The sequence below is a fragment of the Poromitra crassiceps genome (assembly GCF_964638095.1).
Source record: "Poromitra crassiceps genome assembly, chromosome: 13".
In the NCBI taxonomy this organism is placed as follows: Eukaryota; Metazoa; Chordata; class Actinopteri; order Beryciformes; family Melamphaidae; genus Poromitra; species Poromitra crassiceps.
The window spans coordinates 14,563,553-14,584,858 of NC_139644.1; the positions used below are offsets into that span (position 1 = coordinate 14,563,553).

General features: G+C 47.1%; 2 protein-coding genes across 2 annotated transcripts; both read left to right on the forward strand.

The window, feature by feature from the left end:
* Positions 1-576: 576 nt before the first annotated feature.
* Positions 577-5,552, forward strand: LOC310787756 (cytochrome P450 2K1-like; the record flags this gene model as incomplete). The annotated part of the gene is made up of 9 exons (XM_083649242.1): positions 577-786; positions 2,734-2,896; positions 3,151-3,300; positions 3,400-3,560; positions 3,893-4,072; positions 4,194-4,335; positions 4,748-4,932; positions 5,076-5,217; positions 5,365-5,552. 9 exons carry the CDS (start codon positions 577-579, stop codon positions 5,550-5,552), a joined length of 1,521 nt encoding a protein of 506 aa, XP_083505368.1.
* Positions 5,553-8,193: 2,641 nt separating this feature from the next.
* Positions 8,194-20,699, forward strand: LOC310787757 (cytochrome P450 2K1-like; the record flags this gene model as incomplete). Its single annotated transcript, XM_083649243.1, has 9 exons — positions 8,194-8,403; positions 14,475-14,637; positions 14,899-15,048; positions 15,148-15,308; positions 15,613-15,792; positions 15,913-16,054; positions 19,900-20,084; positions 20,223-20,364; positions 20,512-20,699. The coding sequence occupies 9 exons, from the start codon at positions 8,194-8,196 to the stop codon at positions 20,697-20,699; spliced, it is 1,521 nt and encodes a 506-aa protein (XP_083505369.1).
* Between the last annotated feature and the right edge of the window lie 607 nt (positions 20,700-21,306).

The following is a 21,306-nucleotide window of genomic DNA, read 5'->3' on the forward strand; positions in this document are numbered from 1 at the left end:
TTTTAGAAATGACTAAATGGACCAATTGATAGATAAATCAATCATGAGTGGATTCAGCACACTTTATCTGGGCAGATTGATTGAATCATTGCAGATCTATTCAGACCTTTGGTCGCCGCCGAATGTCGCCCCCTCAGAATTTTGGCTTGCATGACGCCCCTGCCCATGTTCCCTCGTTATTCTGCCTTGTTAGCACAAAACCTGACAGATGATATGTCTGCTGGCCAAGCATGCCGGGTTAAAGATACGTAGTGTTGCCAGATACAGCTAATGGTTTCCAGCCCAAAGACTGTTCAAAAACCACCAAAACGCACACAAAACCGCCCAAACAAATACAGGACTATGGGAACAAGAGTGGGTCCGTAAACCCCCCCCCCCCCCACAATATGCACCCGAAACCAGCCCAATTGGGCGGAAAACACATACTTCCTTGGTCCCAAGCCCCCCCCCCCCCCCCCCCCCCCCAACAGGAATGTGGGGGATGCTGCTGTGAGCACAAACATTCTTCCTTGATGGATCAAGCTCAGTCAGAGCAGTAGGCCTGTAGTGTACATAACGTACTGTATGTCAAGAACAATGTCTGTGGTTGAAGATTTGGCTTTCTTCCCCTCCCCTAGTCCCACCAGCCTGTTGATGTCTGCTGTGTTCCTGCTGGTCCTCTACCTCTTCTCCTCCAGCTTCAGCTCCCAGGAAAAGAGGAAGGAGCCTCCAGGACCCAAACCTCTTCCCCTGCTTGGTAACCTGTTGCAGCTGGATCTCAAGAGACCCTACCACACCTTGTGTGAGGTGAGTTTGTGACCATCTGTTTTCAGTTTGTGTTCAGTTGAATAATTTGCACCCAGTTTGAAATTTGAATAATAATCAGCGTGTTAGGCCTAGGCGTCCGACGCTACAGCCCTGCATGTTTTTTTTATTGTATTTTCTTTATTAGTATTTCCTTATATTTTCTGTGTAGTCCTAAGTGACTTTTTTGCTTGCTTGTTGTGTCTGTTTGGTAGTGGGCTTTGCCAATCTGTCTGTCATCTTGTACGTTGAGTCGAACTAGGCTACGTTCTGGATGATTTTTATCAATGATCTTAAACGGTCGGTCGTAGTCTCAGAGAAGGCAAGGTGACGATATGTTATCCATATCTGGAAAGGAACTGAAAAGGAGTGACCCAATGTAGGCTACGTTTACATCTTTTTCCAGCGATGTTTCAGCATAAACTGTTCATCAGGCACCACACTCGGGACCCGTAACACCTACAATATCATTGCTGTTACCGGCCTGCACTAGCCCACCTCCATTCATTTCAGATGCACCCTAATTAATTTTGTTCTGGAACCGGCCCTGTCACCATGTTGATTAGAAAGTCAAAGGATGTGACAGACCGTGGTTTATGAAAGACTGCATAGAATTCTTACAATAAGCACACAGCAGCAGGGGCGGTTTTAGGATGACACCTTTGGGTGGGCTCAGCCCCCAAAGAATGTATATGGTGGACTGCAGACCCCCTAGGGTGGTCCGGGGGCATGCCCCCCCAGGAGAAGATTTTGTACATTTCAAAGTAAAAATGTATCAATCTGGTGCACTTTGAGATCAAAATGAAGAGACTAGATCTATGAAGAAAGCTTAATCAATTTATCAGATTCACTCTTCTTCTTCTTCTTCTTCTTCTGTGCGTGTGTACTTTTTAGCAGATACAGCTTCTTCTCACAGTTCCTCTGTTCTCCACCTCCACACAAAATCAATAAAACAATAATCTAAGAGTGACTTGAGGTTAATGAGGTACCAAATAAGTAATTAACTTTATAAACTGTATGGCAATCATGAATAAAGCTAACCTTCACACATAGCAAGCAACACTGCAACAGGCATATCAGTGGCTATTCTAAACATAGGCTACGATTTAACACATTACCAAAATGGCTGGCCACTTAGCATTATGCTAGTGTGCATTTGCATATCAAGAGACTCATTAACAAAAAGCTTAGCACTAGTAGCCTAGCTTACACCACAACTCAGTAGCCCCACAATGATGATCACAGGTACCCAATACATTAGATGCATGATGTTGCCCCCATTCACTTCATAGTAAACTCTGGTTGACTAATGAAGAAGTTCATTTACAAAATATAACTTAAAATAAAGACTTCGTTTTTCAACCAACTCAATGATCATGGTGTTTAACACCTTACTCACTATAGAAAAGAGACTTAATCTACATTGGCTTGCTGGTGGTCTCTGTTGTCAGTCTGAGGCTCTCAAGGAGAAATAGAACACTTCCTTATTTCCTGGGTGATCAATTTTGCAGGAGTGTAGATAAGTAACTTCCTCTAGACCTAACGATATTTTCAAAATAAAGGTTGTATGTTGCATACACCAATCACCAATACCATTATTATTATTATTTGTATGGCTTTAAAGCATGAATGAGAGATGAATAGAGGAGGGCCAGCTATTATTATTTTTGTAAAAAAAAAAAAAAAAAAAAAAAAAAAAAAAAATTACCCTCTATCTTCCAGGGTGGGCTGAGACTATCTCAGGGTGGGCTTGAGCCCACCCAAAAAGGGTCTAGAACCGCCCCTGCACAGCAGTATGTAAAGGTTTAGATTATGAGCTGCATATGTCGAGGGGAAACCAACGTGGGATGGTAGAAATGAGCGATGAGGAGGATATGGGAATGAAGACGAGGATACTAACTTTATGAAAAAAGTGAGTACAGTATCTGACTGCATGATTGATTTTTCCAGCTTTCAAAGAAATATGGATGTGTATTCACGGTGTACTTTGGACCCAATAAAGTGGTGGTCCTGGCAGGATACAAGGCAGTCAAGCAGGCTCTGGTCAACCATGCTGAGGAGTTTGGGGACAGATGCAGCACCCCTATTTTTCATGACATCAGTCAAGGACATGGTATGGATGGACTTCCATGACAAAATCTTTAGCATTAGCACTGTCTATAAAGAGATATAATAAAGACATAAATAATAGCAATGAACATCTATACCAACATCATCATCATCATCATCATCAACAAGTTCTGTTTGGTTTGTTTCACCTGTTTTCAAATCGTTTGTTTTTTATCATTTGTTGCAGCGTTCTATCTTTTAAACATTAAAATTTAATGTATAGCTTGTTTTATCTGTGATCATCTCTGATTTCTGCAGGAATTCTCTTTGCCAATGGAGATTCCTGGAAAGAGATGAGACGATTTGCCCTGACTAACCTGAAAGACTTTGGGATGGGCAAGAGAGCAGCTGAGGAGAAAATCATAGAGGAATGCCACCATCTGATCCAAGTGTTTGCAGAGCATGAAGGTATGGAGTGACATATCTCAATGTAAGATGCTCTTTGGTATTGTTTGTCTTGTATTCCAGTCTTTACACTTTCATTGTTTCCCACTGCTGTTTTCACAGGGAATGCATTTGACACAACATGTGCAGTGAATTATGCTACATCCAATATCATCTCATCCATTGTGTATGGTAGCAGATTTGAATATGCTGACCCCCGATTCAAATGCATGGTGAATAGGGACAATGAGACCATACATATTTTAGGTTCTGCTCCAATAAAGGTAAGCATAATCTTTGCTTATTGACTTGATGTTGTTTTTAAAAGTTAATTAACTAGAAATCAACTTAATTCCTACACAGGCCTTTCATTATTGGGTGGATTTTAGACCATGAAAAACTGCTATGAATGAGGAGCAGAGACTTTGTACTGTACTGACATCGTCATAGTTAGGGTTAGGATTGAGCACGATAAAGATTTTGTCAACAATCATGAATTTACGGCATGGAATTTTTTAAGTCTTTCAATGGAACTAAATTATAAAAATGGGTTGGTGTTAGGTTTACATTCTCACTCATAATTCTAATCTCTGTAATCTGTATTCTTGTGTGGCAGTTGTACAACACCTTTCCTTGGCTGGGCAATTGGATAAAGAGCCGGAAGCTGATATTAAAAAATGTTGAAAATAATATTTTGGATATCAGAGACTTAGTCAAGCATCTGAAAGAGACTCTGAACCCTCAGATGTGCAGGGGATTTGTAGACTCTTTTCTGATCCGTAAGCAGAAAGACGAGGTATGACAAACCTTTGATATCTTTCATACACGAAATATGTATGTACAGAAATGCTCATAGACTGTACAGCAATGCTGCATACATGTCTAGTTTATGATATGTGGGTGTGCTTTCCTCTCAGGACTCCTGCATCATGGACTCTCACTACCATGAGAAGAACCTCATATTCACAGTGGTCAACCTGTTTGCAGCTGGTACAGATACCACAGGCACTACATTGAGATGGGGTTTGCTGCTCATGGCCAAATATCCACGAGTACAGGGTAAGAACAGTTTGCAGCAGCGGGGCGAACGGGCACTGCACCAGTTAAAAATAGTGTTACAGATAGGATAGGCCAACATTACAGCAGTACTTCTAGAGACTACATAACGAAAAGAGTATCGCTGCTTTCTATTGTAGAAGCTCTCAGAATTATAATGAAAACAGAGAATTGGTTGATAATCAGATTTGTTCTAGAACTGGTTCCCAAACTGTGGTTAAAAAAAATGCAATTCCAGCGCGGGCCACACAAGGGCTGCTATTTGGGGAACCCTGACCTAAGGTATACATTGGTACATGCTATGTCAGGAAGGTGGCTAAATTTTGAGGGATTTCTTTTTTCAACGTGTGTGTGCGTGTGTCGCGTGTAGCAGACGCAGGCAAATGTAATTGTATTTCCTACTTTGTGTGTCCAGACCAGGTCCTGGAGGAGCTGATCAGGGTGGTAGGAAGTCGCCATGTCCGGGTGGAGGACAGGAAGAACCTGCCCTACACTGATGCTGTCATCCATGAGACTCAGAGACTGGCCAACATCGCCCCCATTGCTCTTCCTCACATCACCAGCCGAGACGTCACCTTCCAGGGCTACTTCATCAGGAAGGTCAGATGAAATACATAATAATAATGTATTGTATTCAGCAAAACTGATCATGTTAAAATGAACATCCCTTGAAAAGGTGACTGCATTTCCTTTTTGATAATAATAAATATTCTTAGTCAGCCTCTCATATTTTGTCATGACAGGGGACAACTGTGTTTCCTTTGCTGATGTCTGTCCTTCATGATGAGGGTGAATGGGAGAGCCCACACGCGTTCAACCCGGGACATTTCTTAAATGAGCATGGGAAATTTGTGACAAAAGATGCATTCATGCCGTTCTCTGCAGGTACGATATATCATTTCTGTAAACATTGAAATCTTCCTTTGCATTTGACATGAAAATTTGTCCAATTCATTTTTTTATTTTTTTATTTTCTAAATCCATATTTCTCATTGTTATGGCACCTTGTTATGACACCGCTTGAATTCACAGGTCGCAGGGCTTGTCCCGGAGAGAGTCTGACCAAGATGGAGCTCTTCCTCTTCTTCACCTCTCTCCTCCAGCGCTTTCGTTTCTCTCCTCCACCTGGAGTTACAGAGGATGAGCTGGATCTGACACCAGCTGTTGGCTTCACCCTGAGCCCTTCACCTCATCAGCTGTGTGCTGTCAGTCGCCAGTGATGAAAAGCACGTCCAGAGGAGAGTCTAGCCAGGATGAAGCTCAACGTCGTCTTCACCTTCCTGGTGTCATAGGATCAACTTGACCTGACACCGGATCTGTGCTTCATATCTTAACCCCTGCAACACATCCATTGTGTGGTGTCAGATGTCTCTGAGGAGAACGACTTGAACCTATAATCATTTACCTTTGCAATGAGTCTGCAATACATATTCTATAGCCATGGCCCAAATTATTTGTGAATGTTGAATTCTCTGAGCTTTAAGAGCATCTTTGTATTGGTGAGACTACTTTGTGAAGTCATACAATGATTCTAAATTTTATGCTTTTTCTGTTGGGCTTCTGACGGGCCAGTAAAACGATCCTCATCACACTGATGCTTAAGGGATTATCAGGAACCTGCTTGACATGTTCCCACTCCGTTAGCCCGTAATTATATATTTAGAGTTGTACTCTGGACTGTTCTAATGACCACATTATGGGTCTTTATGTATTTTCACCATTTAGAATAAAAAGCTTGAAATGCTTTCCAGATTGTGTGGTGAAATCTATTGGAATTAATCAACCGGTGTGTTGAATGAAGCAGAAATAATTGAATACTTGAGAAAGGATTTCATAAACACAACATAGGCCTATCATATTCCAAACCAGGTTTCACCCAATCAGATTCCAGAACGAGGTGGAGGAGGGTTTTTGGTGTGCAAGAGAGTAGTTTCACAAGCATTTCTATGATAGGTGACTATGGAAGAAAGTAAAAGATGGGCAGAGGAGGGTCAATGACCTGTGGCCGGAGAGGCAGGTAGCTCATGTTAACTTGCCAATACTTGCTCGATACAGGAAGTCAGAATATAATGTAGGGTTTCCCAACGTTTTTTGGCATCGGACCCCACTTTGACATCATAAAACTCTAGGGACCCCAGACATTCAAAACACAGACGGCTTTTTGCTCAAATTAATTTAATAGTTTGTAATACTATGTTGCAAGTAAATGTTCATTTTAGACCACATTTAGGCTCTTCATGTATATTATTGTGATTGAGAGAGAGGCTTGTATGAACACAGTCCTTTCCGTGACATTATGACTGACTGGGTGACTGACCCTAAACAATTGTAATGTAACCCCACTCCTGGTACCATGTAATGTTTCTTATATAGAATAAAGAAACCTGGCTTCAGAGTTGTGGATTTATTCATAACAGCACACAGGTACACAGACAGACATGCAGCCTGCCTCCTAATTATCTAGCACACCTGTGTGAGTAGGTCTTCTTCATTATGTAGGGTAGGAGCATGGGTAGGAAGGTTCTGCCCTCTGATGGAGTATTCCTATCACTACAAACAATGATGTGTAGCCCACGTCGCATGTGAGGAAAAAGTGAGCTTCCACAAACTTCAGGTTGCTTATGACTGCACGCAGATATTGCTGGAAAACCCAGGTGAAGTAGTGCTAGAGACCTTGTAAGGCAGGAGTTAAGGCTCTTAATCTGATGTACAAATCTATTTATCGACTGAATGTTTCTCAGAATGCCATTATGCTGCTGACTAATCCTGGTTTTAGTGCTGTGAGATACCAGTCTCACAGCACTCACGTGGAACTTTTTGGTATAGTGCATTATAGTTTTATTGTGTTTTTGTGTTAATTGTTGCATAGTGTTTGTTTTATGGACCATGTGCCCGCCCAAAACGTTGATGATGATGGTCCAGCATGCCGGGGTAATACAGTGTTGCCAGATACAGTGAATGGCTTCCAGCCAAAATACTGTTCGAAAACCACCAAAACGCACACAAAACCACCCAAACAAATACACTGATCTACTATGGGAACAAGAGTGGGTCTGTTAACCCACCCAAAGCCATCGACCACCCCCCCCCCCCCCCCCCCCCCCCCACACACACACACACACACACACACACATACACACACAAATGATTGATGGTTAAAACAATAACATCACAACAGTCTAATCCTAATATTAATTTAAAATGAGATATTTCTCTAAATCTGGCTTCAAATGGCCAACATTTTAGAAATGACTAAATGGACCAATTGATAGATAAATCAATCATGAGTGGATTCAGCACACTTTATCTGGGCAGATTGATTGAATCATTGCAGATCTATTCAGACCTTTGGTCGCCGCCGAATGTCGCCCCCTCAGAATTTTGGCTTGCATGACGCCCCTGCCCATGTTCCCTCGTTATTCTGCCTTGTTAGCACAAAACCTGACAGATGATATGTCTGCTGGCCAAGCATGCCGGGTTAAAGATACGTAGTGTTGCCAGATACAGCTAATGGTTTCCAGCCCAAAGACTGTTCAAAAACGCACACAAAACCGCCCAAACAAATACAGGACTATGGGAACAAGAGTGGGTCCGTAAACCCACCGAAGCGCATCACCCCTCCCCCACCCCACACACACACACACACACACTATGCACTCGAAACCAGCCCAATTGGGCTGAAAACACATTCTTTGCCCCTCCTTTGATACTTCCTTTGTCCCAAGCCCCCCCCCCCCCCCTCTCCCCCCAAACAAGAATGTAGGTGATGCTGCTGTGAGCACAAACATTGTTCCTTGATGGATCAAGCTCAGTCAGAGCAGTAGGCCTGTAGTGTACATAACATACTGCATGTCAAGAACAATGTCTGTGGTTGAAGATTTGGCTTTCTTCCCCTCCCCTAGTCCCACCAGCCTGTTGATGTCTGCTGTGTTCCTGCTGGTCCTCTACCTCTTCTCCTCCAGATTCAGCTCCCAGGAAAAGAGGAAGGAGCCTCCAGGACCCAAACCTCTTCCCCTGCTTGGTAACCTGTTGCAGCTGGATCTCAAGAGACCCCACCACACCCTGTGTGAGGTGAGTTTGTGACCATCTGTTTTCAGTTTGTGTTCAGTTGAATAATTTGATTCAATGTTTTTTGAATAGTATTTTCTTTATTAGTATTTCCTTATATTTTCTGTGTAGTCATAAGTGACTTTTTTGCTTGCTTGTTGTGTCTGTTTGGTAGTGGGCTTTGCCAATCTGTCTGTCATCTTGTACTTTGAGTCGAACTAGGCTACGTTCTGGATGATTTTAATCGATGTTCACTAACACATATCACACCATGGTTAGAATGAATATATGTTTATTGATAAGTGAGTGTGGTGCGATTGCTTGGAGACCCTTCTAGTACACGGCACGGCCGTGTCCGGAACCAGGATTGCTTGGAGACTCATCTAGTACGCGGCACGGCCGTGTCAGGAACCAGGAACCCGGGGGTTGAGACTCTGAGTGGGGGTACGTCTCTGGGCGTAGCCTGCTAGGTCCTGCGCCCGGGCGTAGCCTGCTAGGTCCTGCGCCCGGGATGGAGACCGCATCCTGGGTGGGAGCCCGCTGGGCTCGGTGTCCCAGGATAACGTACGATCTCCACCTACCCCCCCTGGTTCCTGTGTTCAGAGGACAGAGAAGCAGATTAGGCATGTGCAAAACATATCTTTAACAGTCTGCGGGAGGAAACCGGAGTGCCCGGGGAAAACCCGCGCAGCACGGGGAGAAACCTGCGACTCCGCTCGTGCTGCCCGTAGCGAGATGTGAACTAAGGGGTGTGGAGGGGGGGGTCGTGAAGACATGACAAACGGGAGAGAAGTGGTATGCCAGTGAGTATATAAAGGCTACAGGTGATTGAGCTGATAGAAAGCCGGTGTGGCTCGGTGATTGGATTGGAGGAGCGCAGGTGAATGGGTGATGGATTAGAGTAGGTGGCGGTGAGATATGATGCGGACCTGGTGTGATCTTGTGTTCCTGAACCTCAGTTATCAAGCTAACTCCATTTCACTAACACATATCACACCATGGTTAGAATGAATATATGTTTATTGATAAGTGAGTGTGGTGCGATTGCTTGGAGACCCTTCTAGTACACGGCACGGCCGTGTCCGGAACCAGGATTGCTTGGAGACTCATCTAGTACGCGGCACGGCCGTGTCAGGAACCAGGAACCCGGGGGTTGAGACTCTGAGTGGGGGTACGTCTCTGGGCGTAGCCTGCTAGGTCCTGCGCCCGGGCGTAGCCTGCTAGGTCCTGCGCCCGGGATGGAGACCGCATCCTGGGTGGGAGCCCGCTGGGCTCGGTGTCCCAGGATAACGTACGATCTCCACCTACCCCCAAAAGAGCATCAACACAGCGGGAGCTGGCTCGTCAGATGTCGTCGAGGTCGTCGTGGATGAAGATCGCATCCCGGGAGGGAGCCCGCTGGGCTCGGTGTCCCAAGATAACGGACGATCTCGGTCCACCCTCAGCGAGCTTCAACGCAGCAGGAGATGGCTCATCAGATGTCGTTGAGGTCTTCTTCTTCTTTCTCTCTCTTGTCAGGAACCAGGAACCCAGGGGTTGAGACTCTGAGTGGGGGTTACGTCTCTGGGCGTAGCCTGCTAGGTCCTGCGCCCGGGATGAAGACCGCATCCTGGGTGGGAGCCCGCTGGGCTCGGTGTCCCAGGATAACTTACGATCTCCACCTACCCCCAAAAGAGTCTCAACACGGCGGGAGCTGGCTCGTCAGATGTCATCGAGGTCGTCGTGGATGAAGATCGCATCCTGGGAGGGAGCCCGCTGGGCTCGGTGTCCCGAGATAACGAACGATCTCCATCCACCTCCAGCGAGCTTCGACACAGCAGGAGATGGGCTCGTCGGATGTCGTCGGGGTCATCGCAGATGTAGCTGTGGTATGCTTGGGAGGACCTTCGTTTTTACGGAGTCCTTTCGGGAGCATGGTGAGGGGGTGGTTTGTGATGTAAAGCGAAGTGCGGTTGAACTTCTCAGCCGGGAGGGAAGCCTGAAAGGTGACGGAGTCATTTGGCGTGGGTGGTGGGGCCATGGGGGCAAGCGACCCTGGAGTGGGCGCCGCCGCAGAAAGAGCATGTGTGGAGGAACCGGCAGCCGGACGCGCTGCAGCCCCTATTCTCTCTTTTTCCTTTTCTTCTTCTCTCTCTCTTTCCTATCTTTTCTTCTCTTCTTCTCTCCTTTTGCTTTTCTTTTCTCCAGCGGCCCAAGGTTTGGACCGAGTGTTCTGAGAGGCCCTAGCGTCTCTGGGCGGAGCTCCCGTGGCTCTGCAACCCAGGATGAAGACTGCGTCTCTGGGCGGAGCTCCCGTGGCTCTGCAACCCAGGATGAGGACTGTGTCTCTGGGCGGAGCTCCCGTAGCTCTGCAACCCAGGATGAAGACTGCGTCTCTCTGGGCGGAGCTCCCGTGGCTCTGCGACCCAGGATGAGGACTGCGTCTCTGGGCGGAGCTCCCGTAGTTCTGCAACCCAGGATGAGGACTGTGTCTCTGGGCGGAGCTCCCGTAGCTCTGCAACCCAGGATGAGGACTGTGTCTCTGGGCGGAGCTCCCGTAGCTCTGCAACCCAGGATGAAGACTGCGTCTCTGGGCGGAGCTCCCGTGGCTCTGCAACCCAGGATGAGGACTGCGTCTCTGGGCGGAGCTCCCGTAGCTCTGCGACCCAGGATGAGGACTGTGTCTCTGGGCGGAGCTCCCGTAGCTCTGCAACCCAGGATGAGGACTGTGTCTCTGGGCGGAGCTCCCGTAGCTCTGCAACCCAGGATGAGGACTGTGTCTCTGGGCGGAGCTCCCGTAGCTCTGCAACCCAGGATGAGGACTGTGTCTCTGGGCGGAGCTCCCGTAGCTCTGCGACCCAGGATGAGGACTGTGTCTCTGGGCGGAGCTCCCGTGGCTCTGCAACCCAGGATGAAGACTGTGTCTCTGGGCGGAGCTCCCGTGGCTCTGCACCCCAGGATGAGGACTGTGTCTTTGGGCGGAGCTCCCGTAGCTCTGCAACCCGGGATGAAGACTGCGGCTCTGGGCGGAGCTCCCGTGGCTCTGCAACCCAGGATGGAACTGCGCCTCTGGACGGAGCTCCCGTGGCTCTGCAACCCGGGATGGAACTGAGAAGGGGGGGGGGGGGGGGGGGGGCAGACAAGTAAAACCAACATTGGGGTGCTGGGGAAGGGGTAGGAGGGGGGGGGGGGTATCCGGTAGGGGAAGAACAGGAGGAAAGGGGATGACGCCAGTGGCCGCGGAGGCCGTGGCGGAAAGAGGGGCCGCGGAGGCCACGGAGGGAAGGGGCAAGCCGCGGAGGCAGAAGGAAGAGGCTGAGCGGGGAGGGAGGGGTGGGATGCGTGTGCGTGGGGACCCGGGAGAGCGGGTGGTGGACAGAGAGAGGCAAGAAAGGTAGACAATGCATTGTAAACTACCATTTTTGGTGGGGAAGGGGAGGGGGAGGGAAGGGGGAGGTTGGGGGAGGGGGTGGGAGGGCATCGAGGGGGGGTAGAAAAGTAGGAATGTTGCGGTAGGCCGCCCTTGCTGAGGTGGGCGGCTTCGCTGGCAACTGAGGGGGGGACAAACAGGCCGCTGGCGCTGAAGGAAGAGACTGCGAGGGGAGGGGAGAAGAGGATGCGTGTGCGCAGGAGTCTATGGGTGCGCCCCCGCCGCGCTGCGGCCTGGAGGGCGGAAAGGAGGAGGCTGCGACCGAGGTGACATTAGCCTGCTGGCTGTGGCCACAGTGGCGTGAGCCTGTAGGGAAGGGAGGGGGGAGGGAAGGGAAGGGGAGGCTGCGACCGAGGTGACGTTTAGCCTGCTGGCTGTGTGCACAGTGGCGTGAGCCTAAAGAGAGAGGAGGGGGGAGGGAAGGGGAGGCTGTGGCCGTGGTGGCGTGAGTCTGGTGGCTGTGGCCACGGTGCCCTGAGCCTGAAGGGAAGGGAGGGGGGAGGGAAGGGGAGGCTGTGGCCGTGGTGGCATGAGTCTGGTGGCTGTGGCCACGGTGCCCTGAGCCTGAAGGGAAGGGAGGGGGGAGGGAAGGGGAGGCTGCGACCGAGGTGACATTAGCCTGCTGGCTGTGGCCACAGTGGCGTGAGCCTGAAGGGAAGGGAAGGGAGGGGGGAGGGAAGGGGAGGCTGTGGCCGTGGTGGCGTGAGTCTGGTGGCTGTGGCCACGGTGCCCTGAGCCTGAAGGGAAGGGAGGGGGGAGGGAAGGGGAGGCTGTGGCCGTGGTGGCGTGAGCCTGCTGGCTGTGGCCACAGTGCCATGAGCTTGATGGGAGGGAAGGGGGGGAAGGGGAGGCTGTGGCCGTGGTGGCGTGAGCCTGCTGGGATGGGAGGGGAGGCGGGAACGATGCCTGGGCCCGACGGGGGCAGCAGCGGCGTGATCCGAAGCGAGCTGGGCAGACCCGGGTCCGTGTGCTGGCGGGGCCCCGGTGCCAAGGCTGAAGGCGGAGGATGGGAGGGGAGGGGGGGAAAGCGTGTGCACTGAGAGCTAATGTTGTTTTGGGATGAACTGTCCCTTTAACGGTCTTGTTTTCTTAGGGAGTACTTAGTAGCAGTAGTAGCAGTACTGTAGCAGTACTGTATTAGTAGTAGCGGCAGTAGTGACTGTTGTGATGCATGGCACCGGACTGTTGTTGTGGTGCGCGGCACCAGACTGTTGTCGGCACTACAGCAGCAACGGCATCTAGCAGTAGTAGCCTAGTAAGTAGCCACGTCTATTAGTAGCCGTGGTAATAGTGGTAGTAGTCGGAGCGGCTAGTGGTAGCAGTCGTAGTAGCTGTAATCGGTAGTGACATGACGTCGCTTCGTAGTAGTGGCAGCAGCAGCAAGTGGGATGAGAGGCTGTTGCTTAGTGAGGTAAACATTGGCACTGTTCACCCCTCATACAGGTAGTAGTGTTGATTCAGTAAATGCATGGTTTGGAGTTGCTGAAGTCAATGGTAATCGCGTGAGATGCGATGTCAATATACTGTAAGTCACGTCAGATAGTATAGGAAGAGTTTCAGGAAGCTAAACTTGAATGAAAAACAGAAGAGGTAACACCTGGCCGTGAAGGCGATGGGTGTGCGCCAAAGAGGGTCGGCTCGGCTGTAGCCTGGAGGTGAGCGACGGTCCAGTCGGAGATGGTGGTTGGCCGTGGCCTCGGCATTGCTGTGGCTCGAGCTGGGCTGGAAACGTGTCGGCGCGGGGCGCGCGTGGAGGACACGGCTGTCGTGTCGCCTGAGGATCTCCGATGACGCAGCGGTGTAGAGGGCGGTGTCTGGCTGGAACTGGATGGCGAAGATTTGACGCCCGGGCGAGGGACATACAACGGCGCGTGCCAGCTGACTTTTCTTTTTTAACTATTTTAATGAACTGTTCGCTTGAGTTGAAATGGGTCGGAACGAACGAGTGCGTCTTGAACAAGCAGTCGTGAAGACATGACAAACGGGAGAGAAGTGGTATGCCAGTGAGTATATAAAGGCTACAGGTGATTGAGCTGATAGAAAGCCGGTGTGGCTCGGTGATTGGATTGGAGGAGCGCAGGTGAATGGGTGATGGATTAGAGTAGGTGGCGGTGAGATATGATGCGGACCTGGTGTGATCTTGTGTTCCTGAACCTCAGTTATCAAGCTAACTCCATATCTTAAACGGTCGGTCGTAGTCTCAGAGAAGGCAAGGTGACGATATGTTATCCATATCTGGAAATGAACTGAAAAGGAGTGACCCAATGTAGGCTACGTTTACATCTTTTTCCAGCGATGTTTCAGCATAAACTGTTCATCAGGCACCACGCTCAGGACCCGTAACACCTACAATATCATTGCTGTTACCGGCCCGCACTAGCCCACCTCCACTCATTTCAGATGCACCCTAATTAATTTTGTTCTGGAACCGGGCCTGTCACCATGTTGCAAATGATTAGAAAGTCAAAGGATGTGACAGTCTGTAGTTTATGAAAGACTGCATATTATTCTTACAATAAGCACACAGCAGTATGTAAAGGTTTAGATTATGACCTGCGTATGTCGAGGGGAAACCAACATGGGACGGTAGAAATGAACGATGAGGAGGATATGGGAATGAAGACGAGGATACTAACTTTATGAAAAAAGTGAGTACAGTATCTGACTGCATGATTGATTTTTCCAGCTTTCAAAGAAATATGGATGTGTATTCACGGTGTACTTTGGACCCAATAAAGTCGTGGTCCTGGCAGGATACAAGGCAGTGAAGCAGGCTCTGGTCAACCATGCTGAGGAGTTTGGGGACAGATGCAGCACCCCTCTTTGTCATGACATCAGTCAAGGACATGGTATGGATGGACTTCCATGACAAAACCTTTAGCATTAGCACTGTCTATAAAGAGGTATAATAAAGACATAAATAATAGCAATGAACATCTATACCAACATCATCATCATCATCATCATCATCATCAACAAGTTCTGTTTGGTTTGTTTCACCTGTTTTCAAATCGTTTGTTTTTTTATCATTTGTTGCAGTGTTCTATCTTTTAAACATTAAAGGTTAATGTATAGCTTGTTTTATCTGTGATCATCTCTGATTTCTGCAGGAATTCTCTTTGCCAATGGAGATTCCTGGAAAGAGATGAGACGATTTGCCCTGACTAACCTGAGAGACTTTGGGATGGGCAAGAGAGCAGCTGAGGAGAAAATCATAGAGGAATGCCACCATCTGATCCAAGTGTTTGCAGAGCATGAAGGTATGGAGTGACATATCTCAATGTAAGATGCTCTTTGGTATTGTTTGTCTTGTATTCCAGTCTTTACACTTTCATTGTTTCCCACTGCTGTTTTCACAGGGAATGCATTTGACACAACATGTGCAGTGAATTATGCTACATCCAATATCATCTCATCCATTGTGTATGGTAGCAGATTTGAATATGCTGACCCCCGATTCAAATGCATGGTGAATAGGGTCAATGAGACGATACGTATTTTAGGTTCTGCTCCAATAAAGGTAAGCATAATCTTTGCTTATTGACTTGATGTTGTTTTTAAAAGTTAATTAACTAGAAATCAACTTAATTCCTACACAGGCATTTCATTATTGGGTGGATTTTAGACCATGAAAAACTGCTATGAATGAGGAGCAGAGTTGGGTTTAGGATTGAGCACGATAAAGATTTTGTCAACAATCGTGAATTCACGGCATGGAATTTTTTTAATCTTTCAATGGAACTAAATTATAAAGATGGGTTGGTGTTAGGTTTACATTCTCACTCATAATTCTAATCTCTGTAATCTGTATTCTTGTGTGGCAGTTGTACAACAACTTTCCTTGGCTGGGCCATTGGATAAAGAGCCGGAAGCTGATATTAAAAAATGTTGAAAATCATAATTTGGATATCAGAGACTTAGTCAAGCATCTGAAAGAGACTCTGAACCCTCAGATGTGCAGGGGATTTATAGACTCTTTTCTGATCCGTAAGCAGAAAGACGAGGTATGACAAACACCTTTGATATCTTTCATACAGGAAATATGTATGTACAGACATGCTCATATACTGTACAGCAATGCTGCATACATGTCTAGTTTATATGTGGGTGTGCTTTCCTCTCAGGACTCCTGCATCATGGACTCTCACTACCATGAGAAGAACCTCATATTCACAGTGTCCAACCTGTTTGCAGCTGGTACAGAGACCACAGGCACTACATTGAGATGGGGTTTGCTGCTCATGGCCAAATATCCACGGGTACAGGGTAAGAACAGTGTGCAGCAGCGGGGCGAACGGGCACTGCACTGGTTAAAAATAGTGTTACAGATAGGATAGCCCAACATTACAGCAGTACTACTAGAGACTAGATAACGAAAAGAGTATTGATGCTTTCTATTGTAGAAGCTCTAAGAATAATAATGAAAACAGAGAATTGGTTGATAATCAGATTTGTTCTAGAACATTTGTTCCCAAACTGTGGTAAAAAAAAAATCAATTCCAGCACGGGCCACACGAGGGCTGCTATTTGGGGAACCCTGACCTAAGGTATGGATTGGTACATGCTATGTCAGGAAGGTGGCTAAATTTGGGTGAGGGGAAAAACATTTTCAACGTGTGTGTGTGTGTGTGTGTGTGTGTGTGTGTGTGTGTGTGTGTGTGTGTGTGTGTGTGTGTGTGTGCGCGCGCGCGTGCCGTGCGTAGCAGACGCAGGCAAATGTAATTGTATTTCCTACTTTGTGTGTTCAGACCACTGAGATATATGAATGGAGAGAGTGTCCCTATCTCCTGCCTGTATGTTTTATTGAAGCCAAAATCCGGCCAGATCAGTGAACCAGAGTCTGCGCAGTAGCTCCCTTGATTTAGAACCTCTGAGAGCTCCCCGCCCCTCTGAACTTTCTTATGTAGAGCTGCTGTTTCTAGAATGCGCACAGTGCGTTGTGTATTTATATACAGTCTAGCTCTGTAAATATGACACTTTAAGTTGTAATATTTTTTGTCTCGCCAAAAGTAACCAGGAAGATTCCCAATATGAGATTAGTTTATCAAAATGACGCCTGTACGAAAATCTGATTTTGGTTGTCGGAGATTTCAGACCTCCGGGCTGCTGCTGAGTGCTCTCAGCGCGGGCCGGAAGTGGAGGCAGGCCTCACTCAACTTCAGCCTCACTGGGGGGATTGCTGTGTTGATATAAGCTAGCCTAATGTTTTCGTGGCATTTTGATTAACTTCATGATTTAATTCCTTTTGGAGCAAATGTTGGTTTTACAAATCTAACCTTGACGCTTTACGCAACGTTGTTTGCTGGTATAGTGTTGTGGGTACTGCAGCCTGTAACGTTCTCCGTTGTCGGAGATTGAGTTGTATCAGCCAGACAAGTCAGACCTCCGGGCTGCTCTCAGCCCGTGCTCTGAGAGCAGTCCGCAAGAGGAGCCTCTCAGCCCGGAAGAGGAGCCAGGGCTGCTTGGCTCTCAGCCTCTCACTGGGGGAATTTCTCGGATGAACAGCTCTGTGTTGATTAGCCTAATGTTTCCGTGACATTTTGATTAACTTTATGATTACATTTCTTTTGGCGCAAATGTTGGTTTAACAAATCTAACCGTGAGGCTACGTTGTTGTACCCCCCCCGGTACAGTGTGTGTAGGGCAGCCCAACCTAACGTTAGCCCAGTGCGTGAGCCAGGCTGCCTGGTCTATTATCTGGTATATCGTTACTAAGAGAGGAGCTTGTGAAGAACGAACATCCCCACAGTCAAAGCATTTCCCCGAGATATGCATATAAAAACGTTTGTTGCTTTAATAGCCTACAAAAAATAAAACGTCTGTTTGTATGTGATGCTAACCCGTTAGCGATGAGCTAACCCGTTAGCGATGAGCTAACGGTGGTTGTAATGGTAGGCCTCATCTTATACCCGGGACGGGAGTTAATGTTATAAAACACATTTCCTGACAGTTGGACAACCTGGTCAGTTCTGAAAATATGTGTCTATTATTGTGTTATTCCAGCTATCGTTATCGGTTGTTAAGTTATAGTAATATTCAGACAATTGTCCAAGTCCCTCTGATCCGAGTCCCAAGCGAGTCTCAAGTCAATTGGTCCCGAGTCTCAAGCAAGTCCCAAGTCTTTCCTTTTGTCGGCAAGTCAAGTCAAGTCAAGTCACAATGTTATTTCAAGTCAAGTCTCGAGTCGAGTCACAGGTTAGAAAAATAACAAGGCAGAGATTATTTAGGCTGCAGACGTGCGCGTTCACGTTAATACGTGCTTGTTGCCAAGCAACACACTTCTCTCAGACGAGCTCGAGACAGGTGACAGACAGCTCCAACTCAGCTCAAACTTATAGAGTTGTATTCAAAGCATAGAAACGTTCTCACAGCTAAATTTAACAGCGCCAACACAAGCAGTTTGATCACAAGTGCAATCAGTACTGAATGCGATGGCAGACTGCGCACTGCGGGCAGTTGACGAAGTCAGGAAGAAATTGAAAGATCTTCCGACGCATCAGCTTTCGTCTATTTACAGCACATATCGATCGATATTTTTGGAGAAGATTCCGGCCGCATCACGCGCAGATCAAGATGAGACAGCTGTCAGTGAGTAGCTACGCATTTGGGTGTAACTTTTACGCCTGCTCCATACACAGACGCAGCGCATACAGGGTGCACTAGTCATAAAATTAAGTTAGTCGTAACTTTGAGTTCTACATCAGACGTAGCGTGTAAACCTAGGCGTATGCCCAGCTGGTGCACTCGGCTGATCTTGTCACAAGTCCGAGTCGAGTTTCGAGTCATTTTCTTCCAAGTCCAAGTCGAGTTTCAAGTATTTACCTTCCAAGTCCGAGTCGAGTCGGAAGTCGTCAAATTTGCGACTCGAGTCGACTCGAGTCCGAGTCCCTATGACTCGAGTCCAATTGTCTGGTAATATTAAGCCGATAAATAATGAAAAACAGCTGACTAGCGAAAGCGGCTAACGCCATTGCTAGCCTGCATGTTAAAACCATGGTGTACCTATAACGTACCTGGATTAAAGCCCCAATCAGTAAGATTTTTGACATTTTTTACTGTAATATAAGAGCTTTTTAGTCTTAGGACATGGTAGATTGACTTGTAATAGGGAGACTCTCGACTTTATTTATCCCACACCGCCCTCCATTGGCCAGCCCTGGGACTAAGCAAGTTGTCTGCCACGTCCCGTGGCAAGAAAAAAGAAAAAAGAAAAGGATGCGCGCATGCGCTGTACAGCGGAAGCGCTGTCTTCAACAAACTCAATTCGGATTTGCTACGAAAATGATGTTTCACGGAACTATGGATTATTATTTCATCACGTGGTGAGTACCCGATGTCACAACATGTACATAGAGCTTTCTGGCGCTGTGTTTTGTTGACTTTGAACGGCGATATCGTTATCGATACTATTGCACCCAGAGGGCGCAGTTTCTCCAATAGCAAAACTTGGAAAACTTACTGAATGGGGCTTTAACTCATAAAACACATATTTTCTGAACTTACTTCAGTCCCAAACCAACGTTAATTCCTTGCGCACCTTTGTCAAAACATTGTTCTTTTTATTGCGGTCCATTGACATGTCTGGTAGCCAGCACAGCCAACCCATGAGCCACCCCAACCTCCAGGCCTGCACTACCCAGGCTAAGAGCCCATCTCCCGGCCCCACACACCCAGCAGACCCACCCCGACCTCCAGGCAGCGTTACATAACGATGAAGCCGTGTGTCTTGTCTATGACGATAGATCTATAATGTGAAGAGCGTGTCCAGCCAATGACGGCTTGAGACTGGCTGCCACAGCTGTCAATCATCCATTTTTATCCCTTTTTATATGTCAAATAACTACTTAAAAACAAACTGATCAGAAAAATGACCACTTGCACAGGCATTAGCATGATAATGACTATCTAAAATGATACAAACCACCTTTGGAAAAAAATTATCTGACGTATACTGTGATTATTTCGGTTGTGATTTTCCCATCCACTAACATGGGGAGGCGGGCCTTGTGACCTAATACTGGATTCAACCGCCAGAGCGGCGATCTAACATGCAGCGGCTTCACTGAACGGGACCAATGCCCAGTCCATCTTATAATATGTCCATGGTTCAGACCAGGTGCTGGAGGAGGTGAGCAGGGCGGTAGGAAGTCGCCAGGTCCGGGTGGAGGACAGGAAGAACCTGCCCTACACTGATGCTGTCATCCATGAGACTCAGAGACTGGCCAACATCGCCCCCATTTCTATTCCTCACGTCACCAGCCGAGACGTCACCTTCCAGGGCTACTTCATCAGGAAGGTCAGATGAAATACATAATAATAATGTATTCAGCAAAACTGATCATGTTAAAATGAACATCCCTTGAAAAGGTGACTGCATTTCCTTTTTGATAATAATAAATATACTTAGTCAGCCTCTCATATTTTGTCATGACAGGGGACAACTGTGTATCCTTTGCTGATGTCTGTCCTTCATGATGAGGGTGAATGGGAGAGCCCACACACGTTCAACCCAGGACATTTCTTAAATGAGGATGGGAAATTTGTGACAAAAGATGCATTCATGCCGTTCTCTGCAGGTACGATATATCATTTCTGTAAACATTGAAATCTTCCGTTGCATTTGACATGAAAATTTGTCCAATTCATTTTTTTTTATTCTTTTTTTCTAAATCCATATTTCTCATTGTTATGGCACCTTGTTATGACACCTCCTGAATTCACAGGTCGCAGGGCTTGTCCCGGAGAGAGTCTGGCCAAGATGGAGCTCTTCCTCTTCTTCACCTCTCTCCTCCAGCGCTTTCGTTTCTCTCCTCCACCTGGAGTTACAGAGGATGAGCTGGATCTAACACCAGCTGTTGGCTCCACCCTGAGCCCTTCACCTCATCAGCTATGTGCTGTCAGTCGCCAGTGAGGAAAAGCACGTCCGGAGGAGGGTCTAGCCAGGATGAAGCTCAACGTCGTCTTCACCTTCCTGGTGTCATAGGATCAACTTGACCTGACACCGATTCTGTGCTTCATATCTTAAACCCTGCAACACATCCATTGTGTGGTGTCAGATGTCTCTGAGGAGAACGACTTGAACCTAAATCATTTACCTTTGCAATGAGTCTGAAATACATATTCTATAGCCATGGCCCAAATTATTTGTGAATGTTGAATTCTCTGAGCTTTAAGAGCATCTTTGTATTGGTGAGACTACTTTGTGAAGTCATACAATGATTCAAAATGTTATGCTTTTTCTGTTGGGCTTCTGACGGGCCAGTAAAACGATCCTCATCACACTGATGGTTAAGGGATTATCAGGAACCTGCTTGACATGTTCCTACTCCGTTAGCCCGTAATTATATATTTAGAGTTGTACTCTGGACTGTTCTAATGACCACATTATGGGTCTTTATGTATTTTCACCATTTAGAATAAAAAGCTTGAAATGCTTTCCAGATTGTGTGGTGAAATCTATTGGAATTAATGGTAACGCTTTAGAATACAGCCCGCAAATAAGCATGTAGTTATAGTAT